The sequence below is a fragment of the Mizuhopecten yessoensis genome, unplaced genomic scaffold (genome assembly GCF_002113885.1).
Source record: "Mizuhopecten yessoensis strain PY_sf001 unplaced genomic scaffold, ASM211388v2 scaffold8387, whole genome shotgun sequence".
NCBI lineage: Eukaryota > Metazoa > Mollusca > Bivalvia > Pectinida > Pectinidae > Mizuhopecten > Mizuhopecten yessoensis.
The window spans coordinates 204,902-224,320 of record NW_018407522.1 but is presented as its reverse complement, the minus strand read 5'-3'; the positions used below and the strand labels follow the sequence as shown (position 1 = coordinate 224,320).

The 19,419-nt window shown below is 36.9% G+C and overlaps 1 protein-coding gene across 9 annotated transcripts in view; it reads right to left on the bottom strand.

Annotated features, from left to right (window-relative positions):
- LOC110455825 (cdc42-interacting protein 4 homolog) overlaps nucleotides 1–19,419 on the bottom strand; it is a 54,857-nt gene that overhangs the window by 11,104 nt on the left and 24,334 nt on the right. For 4 of the 9 annotated variants that reach the window (XR_002463503.1, XM_021506215.1, XM_021506216.1 and 1 more), the window contains 6 exons: nucleotides 17,033–17,047; nucleotides 11,865–11,977; nucleotides 9,990–10,122; nucleotides 8,774–8,916; nucleotides 8,632–8,652; nucleotides 6,327–6,362 (listed from right to left, as the gene is read on the bottom strand). Coding sequence is in view for 8 of the 9 variants with exons in the window: in XM_021506215.1 (XP_021361890.1) it covers nucleotides 6,327–6,362; nucleotides 8,632–8,652; nucleotides 8,774–8,916; nucleotides 9,990–10,122; nucleotides 11,865–11,977; nucleotides 17,033–17,047 (461 nt within the window). In the remaining variant the exon portion in view is untranslated. The remainder of the gene's footprint in view (nucleotides 1–6,326; nucleotides 6,363–8,631; nucleotides 8,653–8,773; nucleotides 8,917–9,989; nucleotides 10,123–11,864; nucleotides 11,978–17,032; nucleotides 17,048–19,419) is intronic. The other 5 variants (XM_021506217.1, XM_021506220.1, XM_021506221.1 and 2 more) reach the window with 4 other exon arrangements.

The window sequence follows — 19,419 nt, the reverse complement described above, 5'->3', positions numbered from 1 at the left end:
CCTAGCTATTACCCAAGTACAGATAATCCCCCTAGCTATAACCCAAGTACAGATAATCCCCCTAGCTATTACCCAAGTATAGATAATCCCCCTAGCTATAACCCAAGTACAGATAATCCCCCTAGCTATTACCCAAGTACAGATAATCCCCCTAGCTATTACCCAAGTACAGATAATCCCCCTAGCTATTACCCAAGTATAGATAATCCCCCTAGCTATAACCCAAGTACAGATAATCCCCCTAGCTATTACCCAAGTACAGATAATCCCCCTAGCTATTACCCAAGTACAGATAATCCCCCTAGCTATTACCCAAGTACAGATAATCCCCCTAGCTATTACCCAAGTATAGATAATCCCCCTAGCTATAACCCAAGTACAGATAATCCCCCTAGCTATTACCCAAGTACAGATAATCCCCCTAGCTATAACCCAAGTACAGATAATCCCCCTAGCTATTACCCAAGTATAGATAATCCCCCTAGCTATAACCCAAGTATAGATAATCCCCCTAGCTATAACCCAAGTATAGATAATCCCCCTAGCTATTATCAAAGTTGCCATCATCTTTGTCTCTAAAAACTACCTATAATTCATCTCTATAATAATTTGTGTCAATACTCCAATATCTGTCCATAAAACAAATTCTTAGTCTCTATTATCCCTGTCTGGGTAAACAACGTTCCTTTAATCTCAATCTCTATAATCTTTTCTCTCTGTAATCTGATTTTTTTATTACAAGACTTAAGTCTGTTTCCATATTATCTGCATTTCTAGAATCTTGAAATCTTTTATTTCATTCTTTAATCTAGGTTTCTGTTATCTTAAATTAACTCAACAATCTTTTATTTCATTCTTTAATCTAGGTTTCTGTTATCTTAAATTAACTCAACAATCTTTTATGCTGCCTTTTTTTACCAGGATTATTAAAACTGGTCTCCTAGCATATGTGGTCACAGCTGGTAAAAGCCTGTTCATTTTGTTATTGTATCATTTGAATTAAATATACATTATTATAAGAAAGGAATAATTGAAAGAATTGCTTTTTAATAATGACATTCTTTAAAGAACCAAACAATGAAGTACAAGAAAGACCTAATCATAAATTATTTAATAATAAAAAAAATCTAAAAAAAACAACAACACTACAAAATCACTAGGAAGCCGCCACTGTTAGAATTGTGCAATTTGTTTCTTTAACTCATTCACCCCTGAAATGTGATAATGAACTATTCTAACCTTTGAATTGAAAGAGTTCAAATGTGACTTCGGGGGTGAATGAGTTAAAGAAGAAATTTTCTAATTTTCCTACACATCCAAATACACTGATGTAATTCATTAATCTATGTTCATGCTGATGAAATGTCAGTGTCATATTTATTACAATTACATATCTCTGACCAGTAAGTGAGAGATGATGTCTAGCACTACAATATGACATTCTACATCAATATATTACAATATTCTGACCCATTCATCTGGCAGGTCCTTCACCCCACTCCCTGTGACCCCATCCCATTTCCTTTACTCTCCAAGTGTTATTTTTCAATTTTGAATGAGATCTTTAATTTAAGTAGAGCTAAGTACTTGAAGCAGGAAGCAATTTGAATTTGGTTCAATAAACTAGAGTGATTTTCGTAGAATTTTTTCAAGCGAATAATCAACATCTTTTCCAAAAGTCCCATTGCTAAGAGATATTATGGATCCTTATATTTTTAAAAGTTGTCAAGTCCCACAGGAAAAGGATGAGTTCAGGACTCAAATATTGGAGTCTACAAAAATCACTGAAACTATCTATACATTTTATATCAATTCTTCTACCAGGTCCAGTTCTCAGTTTTTTAATATTTCCTTTTGATGAAAACAAGATAACACAATTTTAATATCTTACACTCAACAATCCTCTCAAATGTTAACAAAATATGTTTTTTAACAAAACAGTTGCTGTTCTATATCAGAAATCTGGTTTCTTGACAAAATAGTTTAATTTTTTTATTTTCCATTTAATTGAAATTTAAGGAAAAATTAACTTAAAAAACTATTTTTTTTTAAATTAAGAATGGTTTCAAAGTTACCAATTCTGGTCATTCAGGCTTGAATTTACAGGCCAATTTGATTACTCATCAACACAATAATAAAATTATTTATATCATTAATGGGAAAATAATGAAATTATTAATATCATCAAGGGAAAATAATAAAATTATTAATATCATTAAGGGGAAAATGATAAAATTATTAATATCATTAAGGGGAAAATTATTAAAATCATTAACGAGAAAATAATAAAATTATTAATATCATTAACAAGGAAAATAGATGTAAAATTAATCAAATATAAACCAACGAAAAGAAACGAAATATTGAAATATAATCTGTGGCATATAATTATTATGATGTGGATTATAACAAATGAACAGATTATCTTTCAACATTGGTGATATGAACCGTATACAGGCTATATACAGATCAGAGAAACAAGCAAGTGAATGGGCAAGCCAGGCAGGTACATATGTAGGTAGAAATCATGATATGCAAATATTTATGACAGTCTCCAACAACTTGACACAGACTACATGCTGTGCCTAAAACAGACAGACAGACAGCCCCTCTACTTTAACAACTGTCCTGTAAACCACTGTCAGTTACACCTGTTTACGTGACCACCTGTGTTAAGAGACCACCTGTGTTAAGAGACCACTTTAAGTTATCCCCAATAGTGAAGTGATTTCCTTGTGATTTGAATCTGTTTAAAGACACCACCTGTGTGTGTGTTACTCATTGAGTCATGTCTTTGATCAAAACTGAAACCTGCTGTGTCTTTCATTTTTCTTCCAAAGCGAGATTGTTGGGTGACCTCTTTATAATTACTTTTTAGAACAGTAAAGGGTAAAAACCAGGACAAAAGATTTCTGATTTCTTACAGTTGAATTTTTCTTCTTATCAAACAGCTTAAAGCTCAGAATCAAATCTGAAAAACTAGGGAACATAGGAGACTTACTGTGCTACGTTTTAGGAAATATTGATACCAAGTATTTTATGAGTACAGCTACAAACAGACAATGGACCACGCCTGTAAGGCGATTTACACAGCCCACCATCTGTTGGTGGACTCACTGAACAGATGTCACAGAAATGTTTCAAACAAATGCATTCTTAATTAAGAAGGGTCATTTTCAAAAAAACAAAAAACAAAACATAAAAGAAAGAAAATGAAGCAGTGATAACATTAGTCTGGTCCTCCACAACAAACAGTCAGTAAGGTTATACAGTAACACGCTGTGAGTGAAAATAAAATCTTGATTTTACTACATCAACAGACAAAAGGCCAAACAGGCCTGTAGCTTACGCCTGGTAGTCTGGATAATAGCTAACCAAAACATTGTTCACACTAATAAAAGAAATCCTTACACAAGTTTGATTATAACTATAACTGATATTCTAGAGTCAATACTTTGGTAAATAAGTAAGATGTTATGGCAGACATATCAAGTTTTCCAATCTCTGAATCCTAGTTCTTGAGCAAAGGTTGAAAAATGTCATAGACAACAAATCAATAGCTCAAGGTGTCCATGCATATGTTGAATTTCTAATTTACTGAGAATCATTTATCACCAAAATTATACAAACAGTGCATGCAGCTGGGGTACACTGTTAAAGTAAGTGTGGTCAACAAGTGTGACTCCAAGTCAATGTCAGAAACATTTCAGCTTTTAATAATGTGAACAAAATTAAATCTATATTCTTGCAGCTCAGGTCAAAAACAAAGTAGCCAGACAGACAGAAAACATGCCATGGAAACACCCCTCCGCCCTAAAGGTCAAGTAATACACCCCTCTCACCCTAAAGGTCAAGGAATACACTCCTCTCACCCTAAGGTCAAGGAAAACACTCCTCTCACCCTAAGGTCAAGGAAAACACTCCTTTGAGCCTTAAGGTCATGGAATACACTCCTCTGACCCCAAAGGTCAAGGAATACACTCCTCTGACCCCAAAGGTCAAGGAATACACTCCTCTGACCCTAAAGGTCATAGAATACACTCATCTGACCCTAAGGTCAAGGAATACACTCCTCCAACCCTAAAGGTCAATGAATACACTCCTCTGACTCTAAGGTCAAGGAATACACTCCTCCGACCCTAAAGATTAAGGAGTGCACCCTCTGACCCTAAAGGTCAAGCAATACACTCCTCTCACCCTAAAGGTCATGAAATAAACTCCTTTGACATTAAAGGTCAAGGAATACACTCCCCTGACTCTAAAGGTCAAGGAATACATGTACACTACTCTGACACTTACAATCATGAAATACACTCCTTTGACATTAAAGGTCATGGAATACACTCCTCTGACCCTAAAGGTCAAGGAATACACTCCTCCGACTCTAAAGGTCATGAAATACACTCCTCTGACCCTAAAGGTCATGGAATACACCCCTCTGACCCTAAAGGTCAAGGAATACACTCCTCTGACTCTAAAGGTCATGGAATACACTCCTCTGACCCTAAAGGTCATGGAATACATTTCTCTGACCCTAAAAGGCCAGGGGAGTCAAATTTAAGATGTCAGATTCAAACTAATAAGACTGGCTTATCATTAATTAAGGTTAATGCAAAATAATAATATCATTATTAGGTCTAGCTTCCTAAGGGATATATAGGTTACCTATAAACCTCGGTAGATAACTTGGGTAACCAAGCACCCCAATAGAGAATGTAGGTAACCTAACAAACTCGATAGAGAATTAAGGTAACCTAGCAAACTCGACAGAGAATGTAGGTAACCTAACAAACTCGATAGAGAACTAAGGTAACCTAACAAACTCGATAGAGAATTAAGGTAACCTAGCAAACTCGCCAGAGAATGTAGGTAACCTAACAAACTCGATAGAGAACTAAGGTAACCTAGCAAACTCGATAGAGAATGTTGGTAACCTAGCAAACTCGATAGAGAATGTTGGAAACCTAGCAACTCAATAGAGAATGTTGGTAACCTAGCAACTCCATAGAGAATGTTGGTAACCTAGCAAACTCCATAGAGAATGTTGGTAACCTAGCAAACTCCATAGAGAATGTTGGTAACCTAGCAAACTCCATAGAGAATGTTTATATAAGAATCCATTTCAGGAAGATCTGGGAGCCAGGTTGGGTGAAAGCAGTTATAACTGGAGTGTCATGTCTGTGCCAGTAGACACTGACATCAACACAGACCACACTCACATATATCACTTTGCTTATGTGTCATATGGCTATATAATAACTAGTGCTGTTTGTGGAGTTGCATCAAAGCTTCAACATCCTTCGATAATGATAGAAAGCAAAATGCCAAGAATACGAAAAATAATAAAACTCATCATGTAACAATCCACTGGAGTGATGTCTTACTTGTTCAAGCATGGTTATTGATGGTGCGGGTCTTTAGAAAAAGTCCCAGTTTTTAAATCCAGTCGTGACTTTGCCAAGAACTTAAACACCTTGTACAAAAGTGTTTCATGTTTTGTTCCAGTGGAAGTAAATTACTGACTATAAGTGGATGTTGTATAAAGTTTTATAACAGAAGGGAATTATTTCTCTATATGTCTGCTCTAAAAACATTCCATTTATAGTAAACTTCACAAATTAGAGGTCTACGTGTGAAAACTATAATAAGATAAAAGGAATAAAGCGGTGTAACGTTTAATACAATTTTTGCATATTTGGTTCATTTGGCCAAACATTAACTATGAAAGGCTGAACCTGGGAAATAAAGCTTAGAACCATACAGCCAAAACCTCTATTAAACTTCAGATTTCAACATAACAAGGTTGTACCATAGTCTAACATCCTCAATATCCAGAAGTAACACTCACTTTCGCTCTCTACACCCCTGGAATATGCCATAGGAAAAGTGAAGACACACAGCTAGTTATTTGATTCTGTCAGGTAAAAAAAAACTGACCAATCGCTAGGCTTATGCCTGCCCTTTGAAGATTACAGAGGAGCGACGCCCGACTTCAAAGCCAGCAATGATCAATCTAGTCGTGTTGTCTCATCACACAAAGTGCTGTACACCGAGCCTTCGACTGTGCTAGGACAAATTCCAGGGGTTCAGAGAGCGGAAGTGACTGTAACCCCTGGATATCAAGGATGATAGTCTATAGAAGCAAGTGAGTGCATTTATAAGCCTCTTCTGTATCTAAATACTAGCTACACTATAAACGACGTCTGCTTTCACCCAGCCTGGCCGATATATTAGTAGGGGTGACAGAATACAGAGATCATCGTACGGTCCAATATACTATAGGTATTGCTGTAGAGTATGGTATCAGTGACAAAGACAAAACCAACCTGGGAGGAACAGGATAATCATCAAACTCATCATCACTGGAAATAAACAAATCAAACAAAATGTGCCAATTTATAAAATAAAGATATTGTTTTCTATAGATCAGTTCTACATTAAAGCAACTGTTGCAGGTTTAGCAGAAAAACAGAAAAATAAAATCTGAGCTTGTCTTTCCTAAATGTCTCGTGGACATGCTAATTTCACAAGTCATACTTCATTTTAATACTCTCAAGACTTTTTCCGGGAAAATTCCCTCGACTCGTCAAGATCAAATTAGAACATCTTATCCAAATATTATTTAACCCTTTCACCACTGGATATCATAATGGACTCATCCAGCTGATATATGTACGGTAGAGTCTACTAAAGTTACCTAGGTGTGAAAGGGATATTTGTATGTTTATCCTTACATATATAGAAGTCATTCAAATATATTTTTACTTTATAGAGGATTCTTTAAGATTGATCATATTCAAGTTTCCCTGCGACAACTTCTTGAATGTAATAAAATGACACTTGAATTGTGAAATTCTATACAATATTAATTATTATGTTAAATCAAAAGGTGACCATGGCCTCTCCATATAAAGAAAATCGCTCCGACTAAAGCCAGGGGAATTTTCTTTGGCCGCCAAAGTGGTCATATTTCAAGTGTTTTTTTTTTAGAAATTAAACATAAATACGAACAGATGAGGAGTATTTTTTAAAAATAACAAAGTGTACAATATAAAGTTAAAGTGTAATAAGAGAGACAAAAGAAGCACCGAGCACTTCACCACAATTACTAGACATGTATACAACATGCTAACACATCAACATTCTCCTATTGGCACTCCTGAAAAGGAAACCTATCTGCCACTCAGTACAGATCCTACCCTCCTCAGTATAATGAACTTTGACTTACTAATTGGAATAAAGCTAGAGACAAGGATTATAAAACATTTTAGAGCTGGTACCTACCCATAGTGCAATATTACAATATTCAAAAAGCTCAGAAAATGTTTTTGTAAGTTTTGAAACTTTTGAATAATGAACACAGAAATACCTTAGTTTGCTCTTTAAAAACTTTAGGAATGAAAACAAATTAAGTTGCAATAATTTACAATGAAAGTCTCTAGAGCTGGCAAATTTAACAGCCAATAATAAACTCCTGTTGGGTCTAGAAAACCAAGGAAAATTGAAAGGCTTAATGGAGAGGGTGTTTAAATAAATATTTATATATTAAGACCAGTTAACTGATACTGATTTCCAGACTAGACAGTGTCCAAACTAGACAGAGTTTTGACACTATGTAATTTCAGAGAGTATGGGACTAAATATCAAAGCCAGTATATAAGGGGACCTGGATCATACAGGGTCCACTTTAGAAAGGTATCCAGATTATACATGGGCCAGTTTGCACAGGGATCAAGGTTATATATAGGGGCCACTTTAGAAAGGTATTCAGATTATACATGGGCCAGTTAGCACAGGACAGGGATCGAGGTTATATATAGGGTCCACTTGAGATAGGGATCCAGATTATACATTGGCCAGTTAGCACAAGAATCTAGGTTATATATAGGGTCCACTTGAGATAGGGATCCAGATTATACATGGGCCAGTTTGCACAGGGATCTAGGTTATATATAGGTTCCACTTTAGTAAGGTATCCAGATTATACATGGGCCAGTTTGCACAGGGATCAAGGTTATATATAGGGTACACTTTAGAAAGGTATCCAGATTATACATGGGCCAGTTTGCACAGGGATCAAGGTTATATATAGGGGCCACTTTAGAAAGGGATCAAGATTATACCGAGTCACTTTAAAGATTATACATGGGCAAGATAGGGATCTGGGTTATATATAGGGGCCACTTCAAAAAGGGATTTATTATTTATACAGGGGCTGACTATGTATCATCCTCTGTCTATAAGGCATTTAGAGTTACCTCCCTTGAGATACAATTCAGATATATATTAATTTTGTTGTTGATTTTAGAGTTCATGCTCAATAATTAAATGTGTCATTTACTAAACGTCATGTAACTGCTTGTGATGTAAATATGTAATTCTAATAACCTCACCAGGCTTTATTCATACCAGTGTTAAATTAGCTTGATTCCATACACAAAAAACAAATTTGCTGATATACATTTCTACATTACTGACAAAGCTTCAACGATCTCAGCCCAAAGTAGCTGTATGTTTTGACCACTGTGATATCAATGAGAATGCTGAAGGAGCTGGAGGAGTATGTCTGGGTGAACACAAACTACACAGTACAATGCCTATAGGAGTACACACATGCACGGCTACACTAACCTGATGTGTGGGTCGTAAACCCTGGAAATAAAGGGCAGTTACATGGTCATATATATAGACAACACAAGCCAAAAATAAAACGGACGAAATATAAGAACACATGACTGATGAGACGGCCGAGTTATACACTGTGGATACGTACTCGTAGACTGCATGCTGGGCCTGGGGCGTGCCTGGTGCCGACACCACGTTAGAGTTTTGCACACTGCCCTCCGAGGTACTATGAGATATTGAGTCGTCCGAGCCACTGATGTGCTGCTTTCCTTCAGCATCAGCCAGGTAATTCTGTTAACAACAAAACAAAGGCCATGTTATTGAGTAAACAACAAAGGCCATGTTATTGAGTAAACAACAAAACAATAGAGGCCATGTTATTTAGTAAACAACAAAACAACAGAGGCCATGTTATTTAGTAAACAACAAAACAACAGAGGCCATGTTATTTAGTAAACAACAAAACAACAGAGGCCATGTTATTTAGTAAACAACAAAACAACAGAGGCCATGTTATTTAGTAAACAACAAAACAACAGAGGCCATGTTATTTAGTAAACAACAAAACAACAGAGGCCATGTTATTTAGTAAACAACAAAACAACAGAGGCCATGTTATTCAGTAAACAACAAAACAACAGAGGCCATGTTATTTAGTAAACAACAAAACAACAAAGGCCATGTTATTTAGTAAACAACAAAACAACAGAGGCCATGTTATTTAGTAAACAACAAAACAACAAAGGCCATGTTATTTAGTAAACAACAAAACAACAGAGGCCATGTTATTTAGTAAACAACAAAACAACAAAGGCCATGTTATTTAGTAAACAACAAAACAACAGAGGCCATGTTATTTAGTAAACAACAAAACAACAAAGGCCATGTTATTTAGTAAACAACAAAACAACAAAGGCCATGTTATTTAGTAAACAACAAAACAACAAAGGCCATGTTATTTAGTAAACAACAAAACAACAAAGGCCATGTTATTTAGTAAACAACAAAACAACAAAGGCCATGTTATTTAGTAAACAACAAAACAACAAAGGCCATGTTATTTAGTAAACAAAAAAACTGCATCAGGAATATGTATGTATCGTACAGCACTTGTATTTTGAAGAGGCTTAAATATTTTTTGCTACATTTACTGTCAGAAAAAATGCTTGAACCCAGCCAAGATGTTGCTGATTTGATAAAGTTTAAAAAGTATGCTGTCTTTAACATCATTGTTTAATTCTTAAACTAAAATTCTCATTAGCATTCATATCAGAAAATAATGTTCTGTAGTAGGGATACAGAAATTTAGTGTCTAAGTATTTAACAAACTTGAGTACAATATATGACATCTCACTTTCAATTACCTGAAATTTTCTAAGTTCTGCATTAAGACTGTCTAATTTCTGTGCATTTTCTTCAATCTTCTTGTCCAAGATGGCCGGGTCACCTAGAGCTGGATTCTTGGCATATACTTCCTTCATCTTTAGCATGCCTTCTCTAAAAACATACAGGTACAAGTTTTGATAACCGATAAATTCAACGCACACATCTTTGGTTTACAATTTCAAAATGAGTTGTTAACATTATCCTTAGTTTCTAAGTCAGCAATTGACACAACCCTTAGTTTCTAAGTCAGCAATTGACACAACCCTTAGTTTCTAAGTCGGCAATTGACACAACCCTTAGTGTCTAAGTCAGCAATTGACACAACCCTTAGTTTCTGAATCTGTGGTTGACACAACCCGAAGTTTCTAAATATGTGGTTAACACAACCCTTAGTTTCTAAGTCGGGAATTGACACAACCCTTAGTTTCTAAGTCGGCAATTGACACAACCCTTAGTTTCTAAATCTGTGGTTGACACAACCCGAAGTTTCTAAATATGTGGTTAACACAACCCTTAGTTTCTAAGTCGGGAATTGACACAACCCTTAGTTTCTAAGTCGGCAATTGACACAACCCTTAGTTTCTAAATCTGTGGTTGACACAACCCTTAGTTTCTAAATATGTGGTTAACACAACCCTTAGTTTCTAAGTTGGAAATTGACACAACCCTTAGTTTCTGAATATGTGGTTAACACAACCCTTAGTTTCTAAGTCTGCAGTGACAAAACCATAGTTTCTAAGTCTGCAGTGACAAAACCATAGTTTCTAAGTCTATGATTGACACAACCCTTAGTCTCTAAGTCTGTGATTGACACAACCCTTAGTTTCTAAGTCTATGATTGACACAACCCTTAATTTCTAGGTCTGTGATTGACACAACTCTTAGTTTCTAAGTCTGTGATTGACACAACCCTTAATTTCTAAGTCTATGATTGACACAACTCTTAGTTTCGAAGTCTGTGATTGACACAACCCTTAGTCTCTAAGTCTGTGATTGACACAATCCTTAATTTCTAGGTCTGTGATTGACACAACCCTTAGTTTCTAGGTCTTCAATTGACACAACCCTTAATTTCTAAGTCTGCAATTGACACAATTTCTCAGCTTTATTTCTATATTAAATTGAAAGGTAGCTTAACAATGAAAAAGATAGATTAGTGATGGCTAAATTATTGAGACCAGCCATTTACTCTTTACATATGACAATAACTGTTATTTTCTCTTGAACAATAACAGTAACAATTATAACTTGATCTTATTCTAGGAATTATATGTTTTTGTACACATGTCAAATATTATGCATGAAGATGAAGAGGAAACAACTCCCCATACTAACCTACCCAATCACTCTCGCTGTAAGTGGACCACTTGTGTAATGTCCAAGTCGTTAACCCTCGTACTCATACACATAACAACAACGAATACAAACATTGTTAGAGATGTGCATCATTACATCAAATCCAGCAATAGTTTCTATTTATGTGTGTACAGTGTTATGTGTTAATGAAATTGTATTTCATTTTTTTGCCCAATTTCTTTTTTACATTGATTCTGTTCATTTTGAAATTACTCTACCAGCCAGCTGCATATCATGAAATTTGTTTAATTTATAATTTATTCAAATGCGGATCCATTTCACAATTTACACAATTTCTTTTCTCAGTAACCCCCCCCCCCCCCCCCCCCATCCTTATCCCTGTCCCCAAAAACATATATACATTCTTTGTATCGTATGTATTGAGGAGAGTGCTATATATATTGTGTTGAAATAACCTGATGTCCATCCATTTGTATCTTTGGACAATAAAATATGTTTAAACGAACAGACGGATCAAGTTTATCAATGTACCGTACCTTTCTGCAGTTTCGCGACCTATATCCTTCTTGAAGCCATCAATCTTTTTTTGCAGGGCTTTCCTTCTCTGGTTTGGCGGTAAATCACTAAAATCTTCCTTTGTGTCATCAGTCTACAATACAAACAACACGATCATGATAATATTGTTTTACTGAAACCAGCAACTAGTTCCCGCTCCATGAATATCATTGAGTATGGATTTCTATACAAGCTGTAATAAAACAATGATTAGTAACCCGAGTTTATTCGGCATTTATAGTGGATCCTAAACAGACCGGGTGGATACCAAATTACAATGTAATTTTTATGTGAAGCACACACTAATCTACTGGATAAATTGACTATACTGAAAAAATGAATTCTTAAAAAATCGCAACGATTGTCTAATCCTATATTTGTTAGCATAAAATATATGCATCTACATAAAGTGAGACCATTTTGGTTTTGCTTGATTCATTCCTATCCACTTCAAATTTTGGTGCTAAATTCCTTATTCAAAGTAAAGCTAAAGGGACCAATCTACACAGTAGAATTACACCCTCTAAGGTCTATCTCAGGGGGTGTAATTCTACTGTGTAGATAGATCACAGGTCTATCTCAGGGGGTGCAATTCTTCTTCTGAGGTAGACCTGTGATCTATCTACACAGTAGAATTACACCCCCTGAGGTAGACCTGTGACCTATCTACACAGTATAATAACACCCCCCGAGATAGACCTGTGATCTATCTACACAATATAACTACACCCCCTGAGATAGACCTGTGATCTATCTACACAGTAGAATTCCCCCCCCCCTGAGATAGACCTGTGATCTATCTACACAGAAGAATTACACCCCCTGAGGTAGACCTGTGATCTATCTACACAGTAGTGACCTATCTACACAGTATAATAACACCCCCTGAGATAGACCTGTGATCTATCTACACAATATAACTACGCCCCCTGAGATAGGCCTGTGATCTATCTACACAGTAGAATTGCCCCCCCCCTGAGATAGACCTGTGATCTATCTACACAATATAACTACCCCCCCTGAGATAGACCTGTGATCTATCTACACAATATAACTACGCCCCCTGAGATAGACCTGTGATCTATCTACACAGTAGAATTATACCCCCTGAGATAGACCTGTGATCTATCCACACAGTAGAATAACACCCCCCAGGTAGACCTGTGATCTATCTACACAGTAGAATTATACCCCCTGAGATAGACCTGTGATCTATCCACACAGTAGAATTATACCCCCTGAGATAGACCTGTGATCTATCCACACAGAAGAATTACACCCCCGAGGTAGACCTGTGATCTATCCACGCAGTAGAATTACACCCCCGAGGTAGACCTGTGATCTATCCACGCAGTAGAATTACACCCCCGAGGTAGACCTGTGATCTATCCACGCAGTAGAATTACACCCCCGAGGTAGACCTGTGATCTATCCACGCAGTAGAATTACACCCCCGAGGTAGACCTGTGATCTATCCACGCAGTAGAATTACACCCCCGAGGTAGACCTGTGATCTATCCACACAGAAGAATTACACCCCCGAGGTAGACCTGTGATCTATCCACACAGTAGAATTAAACCCCCTGAGGTAGACCTGTGATCTATCTATACAGTAGAATTACACCCCCTGAGGTAGACCTGTAATCTATCTACACAGTAGAATTACACCCCCTGATATAGACCTGTGATCTATCCACACAGTAGAATGACACCCCCGAGGTAGACCTGTGATCTATCCACACAGTAGAATTAAACCCCCTGAGGTAGACCTGTGATCTATCTATACAGTAGAATTACACCCCCTGAGATAGACCTGTGATCTATCCACACAGTAGAATTACACCCCCTGAGGTAGACCTGTGATCTATCTATACAGTAGAATTACACCCCCTGAGATAGACCTGTGACCTATCTATACAGTAGAATTACACCCCCTAAGGTAGACCTGTGATCTATCTACACAGTAACATTACACCCCCTGAGGTAGACCTGTGACCTAACTACAGTAGAATTACACCTCCTGAGGTAGACCTGTGATCTATCTACACAGTAGAATTACACCACCTGAGATAGACCTGTGACCTATCTACACAGTAGAATTACTCCCCCTGAGGTAGACCTGTGATCTATCTACACAGTAGAATTACTCCCCCTGAGATAGACCTGTGATCTATCCACACATTAGAATTACACCCCCTGAGGTAGACCTGTGATCTACCTACACAGTAGAATTACACCCCCTGAGGTAGACCTATGACCTATCTACAGTAGAATTACACCCCCTGAGGTAGACCTGTGACCTATCTACAGTAGAATTACACCCCCTGAGGTAGACCTATGACCTATCTACAGTAGAATTACACCCCCTGAGGTAGACCTGTGCCCTATCTACAGTAGAATTACACCCCCCGAGGTAGACCTGTGACCTACCTACAGTAGAATTACACCCCCTGAGGTAGACCTGTGCCCTATCTACAGTAGAATTACACCCCCTGAGGAAGACCTGTGATCTATCTACACAGTAACATTACACCCCCTGAGGTAGACCTATGACCTATCTACAGTAGAATTACACACCCTGAGGTAGACCTGTGACCTATCTACACAGTAGAATTACACCGCCTGATATAGAGCTGTGATCTATCTACACAGTAGAATTACACCCCCTGAGGTAGACCTGTGACCTATCTACAGTAGAATTATACCCCCTGAGATAGACCTATGATCTATCCACACAGTAGAATTACACCCCCCGAGGTAGACCTGTGTAGATAGATCACAGGTCTACCTCGGGGGGTGCAATTCTACTGTGTAGATAGATCATAGGTCTATCTCAGGGGGTGTAATTCTACTGTAGATAGGTCATAGGTCTACCTCAGGGGGTGTAATTCTACTGTGTGGATAGATATATCATAGGTCTATCTACAGTAGAATTACACCCCCTGAGATAGACCTATGATATATCTATCCACACAGTAGAATTACACCCCCCGAGGTAGACCTGTGATCTATCTACACAGTAGAATTACACCGCCTGATATAGACCTGTGATCTATCTACACAGTAGAATTACACCCCCTGAGATAGACCTATGATCTATCTACACAGTAGAATTACACCCCCCGAGGTAGACCTGTGATCTATCTACACAGTAGAATTACACCGCCTGATATAGACCTGTGATCTATCTACAGTAGAATTACACCCCCTGAGATAGACCTGTGATCTATCTACACAGGAAAATTACACCCCCTGAGGTAGACCTGTGATCTATCTACACAGTAGAATTATACCCCGAGATAGACCTGTGATCTATCTACACAGTAGAATTACACCCCCTGAGATAGACCTGTGATCAATGCTTAGGTGGATGGTGATCAACAAATAAAAAAAAGTTATCATTTCGGTGTTAAATGGAGAAAAACCCCAGAAGTATGCAGATATTTCAAAATTTTACATAATCTTTCTCCCTGGTTTTGAATAATTGTTCATGAATTTAATACAGGCAATGATTTAAGTCAGTTTAATTTGATTTGAAACTTTAATATTTACAGAGGCATAACATAATTATACATGGGTACAATGTACTTGTATTTCTAACACATTAGCTGCAGTGGTTTCGATAGAGCAGTAGTTCTTGACGTCATAAGTCAACATCTCAATTTTAACACTATTGTAATAAAGAACTATATCTATACTCTGAAAGGAGAAACTGTTTTCACAACCAGAAAACAATATCAGTATTATGATTACAAATATGAACTCCAATACCAATCACTGGTAATTCAATCAACCGATACCAATCACTGGTAATTCAATCAACCGATACCAATCACTGGTAATTCAATCAACCGATACCAATCACTGGTAATTCAATCAACCGATACCAATCATTAGTAATTCAATCAACTGATACCAATCACTGGTAATTCAATCAACCGATACCAATCACTGGTAATTCAATCAACCGATACCAATCACTGGTAATTCAATCAACCGATACCAATCACTGGTAATTCAATCAACCGATACCGATCACTGGTAATTCAATCAACCGATACCAATCATTAGTAATTCAATCAACTGATACCAATCACTGGTAATTCAATCAACCGATACCAATAGCCGGCATATCGGATTAGTTCACAGACAGTAGCCAGCTACCAACATATCTGAGAGGAAAATGAAAAAGTAGCTGTGAAAATAAACTGACCAAAAGCAAAACAGAAGGCCTACTAATGGACAGGGCCTGGTGAAGCTCACCTGGTATCCTTCCCCTAGTGTTTACTGTAATTGAGATATCCAATAAGTCTAAACGGTCTAAACAAATATTGATATGTACAGGAGTAACAACATTTGCGATGCATTGTCAAGCATATGGAATACAATCTATTAACACCATTTGGTTTGGTCACACGTTTACCATTATTGTCATTTTGCCAAACCTCTAAGGCCAATTTTCAACCCCCACCCCCAAAATAACTGGGCCAATTTTCAACCCCCACCCCCAAAATCTACTGCGCCAATTTTCATTTTTCACCATCTAATGGGCAAATTTCAATCCGCTCAAACTCTGATTTTCATTTCTCCAAATTTCCTATGTAAAGTTACAATTTCACAAACTATAGGACCTCATTCTAATCAATCGAGCCAGTTTTCACTTCCCAAAATCTATCACTCTGATTTCCGTTTAATTTCTTGATCTATCAGCGGAAATCTTGTAGAATGAATGGTGAAAATAAATATGCAGACGACAAACATTTTACCATGGAAGTTCCACTTCATCTTTTAACCTGCTGTGAGCTACAAAACATGAGACCTTTGGCATGAAAATGGAAAGAATGAAACAAAACTTTAAAAAGTTGAAAACGAAAAATGAAAAAAAAGAAAGGTTCATCTTCCAGTATCCAGAGCTTATATAATTAAGATATTTACAACATGCAAAGATTATTTCATGTCATGCACATCCATGCAAACCAGACACTAATTTTGACTAAGGAAACATGCAGGTGACAACATCTTTGGGAATGGAGACCTCTTGGAAGGTAAAGGACAAATGAAATAGAGAAATTCTCCGAGGTCCTCATTCGTACGTGCAAACATTGCTGTTACAACTACACACCAAGTAAACCATTATAACTATACATACCAGTAGACCTATTATCTGCCAGGGCAGGATACAAGAGAAAGCATACATAGAGGTTAGTCCCCAGAAGTCCTGATGTCGGTGTTCTTACACCGAGCTTGTCCACACAAGGCGGTCAGTTTAGAGTGGACGTACAGTAGAACACGTAAAGATGTATTGCTCTACACTGTGGCGGTAAGAAGACTTGTCTGCTTGCTAGGCGGTCAGTCTGGGACTGGGAGTGGTCAGTCTAGGACTAGGAGTGGTCAGTTGAAGGTTAACAGTGGACACTGGGCTAGGGTTGGGTGGAATAAGTTTCCACAAGCTGTTTGGTTGGTTGAGGACAAACATTGGTTTACGTTGCAGTATGCTGGCATTAGTTTTATAAACTGGTCTGTAACCCTGATCATTGCCATTCAGAGATTTACCAACACAGGCAGTTACTTTAGGGAAGCAGTCATTTAACCCTTTCACCCCTATGTAACTTTAGTAGACTCTACCATGCATTGATATGGATGAGTCCATCATGGTCTACAGTGGTGAAAGGGTTAAGGAAAGATTTTATTAGTTAACTAGCTCTGTCCTCTTCGTGGACACACAACCTGATACCATGCAAGCTGACATAGATTAATAGTACTAAAATTATCAGCCATTTATTAAACAGACTCACAAGTGTTTCTTTTGTAGCCAAAACATAGCTTATAAACCACTTTACATGATCTCTATACCAGCCCATACAAAGTAGGCTGAGCTTATTTTCATAACTATTATATTTGATATAATGAAATATTTCCTTTTATTGATTTTGTTTTTATTCTGACCTAAATATAACGTGAAGGTCATCTTCTATTGTGTGAAAAATTGTTGACTGTGGTCGATTCATTTTCCAATAATAACATTTATATGTCTAAAACAGGGAAGATATTCAGTTAAACATTTTATACTAGCTGGGAGTGGGAAGGAAACCAGCTTCATGCCAGCAGTATTGGTACCTGGCCCTGTACACACTGGTGTAATGTTGTGTATCGACAGAACTTATATATCTAATAGTGTAACTAAGTACTGATCTGTTAGAAAGTGATACTATCAACAATTTAATACAGACATAACTAACTATCTGTAAGTGTCGAGTTCTATACTTAGTTCAAGTGTTGAAACTTTTATGAAGTAGTTTAAGTGTTGAAACTTTTATGAAGTAGTTTAAGTGTTAAAACTTTTATGAAGTAGGAATCTGAAAAATAGTGGTTGACACCGATACCTTCAGTGCTACAGCCTGAACAAGTTCTGGTATTACATGGTTGTATTCAAACTCTGTACCCTCTATTTATTGTTGATTTCATCATAATACCTGACAGAAACCTGCCTTAGACAGTATATCTTATTTTATCACTGAACTCGAGCGTTGTACTGATAGGTCAATATCATATTTATTTGGTATGAAAGCAGAGCAATATGGCCTTTCAATTATGACGTCATACTTAGAACAGACAGGACGTAACAGACTTCAAGACAGCATTGTTGAAAATGTGATTAACAATTTAGATAACTTCGTATCCGAATAGCCGATTTCAACTATTAAGTGTGTTCTGTGATAAGAGGTCTTGACTTAGGTTCGACTTGATATAAGATAAAAATTTAAGATTGATAATCCTCTAGAAATTTTCACTTTTGCTTTGCAGTTTCACTCATGAAAATTCTAGACGTCCGAAGAAAAAAGAACTAATTTGGTATACTATCTAGATATTGCAGGTCATGTAACATTTCTAGAGCCATGCAATCACCTAGTTATAACAGACTGTGGAACACAGGGACGGGATGCACTGGTTATAGCAAGCAATCAAGTCTTCTCTTCAAATAGCTATGCATAGCTACCGACACCACTGTTGTGTCAGGCCTAATAATTAGTGGACTCCAGTTACAGAATGTGTACCAAATAAACCTTCTGGTTAAAACTTCCAAAAATCTTTATCATGTTAGTATAGAATTTAAGACATAAACAACTTTAAGTTTCGTAAAGAACTTGGATGTCAATCATAGATAATGGCTGCAATAAATGAACTGAGTCCATCATTCAGTGCTATGATCTAGGAGTACAAAGCAAGAGGCCCAATAGACCCGAACTCTAGTCAGTGAGCATAAAGGTTCAGTAAAGATTATCGTGAGACAGGTGATGATGTAAGAAATAGCACATAGTCAATCTGAACAGCAGCAATAGGACTAGTATGATGAGTGTAACAAATCTTTAACAATATTCATGCAATCCTCACCGCTATATAATTAATATCATGTTATCACTATTAATATCAATCTATATACTTAATATCATGTTATCACTATTAATGTCAATCTATATGCTTAATATCATGTTATCACTATTAATGTCAATCTATATACTTAATATCATGTTATCA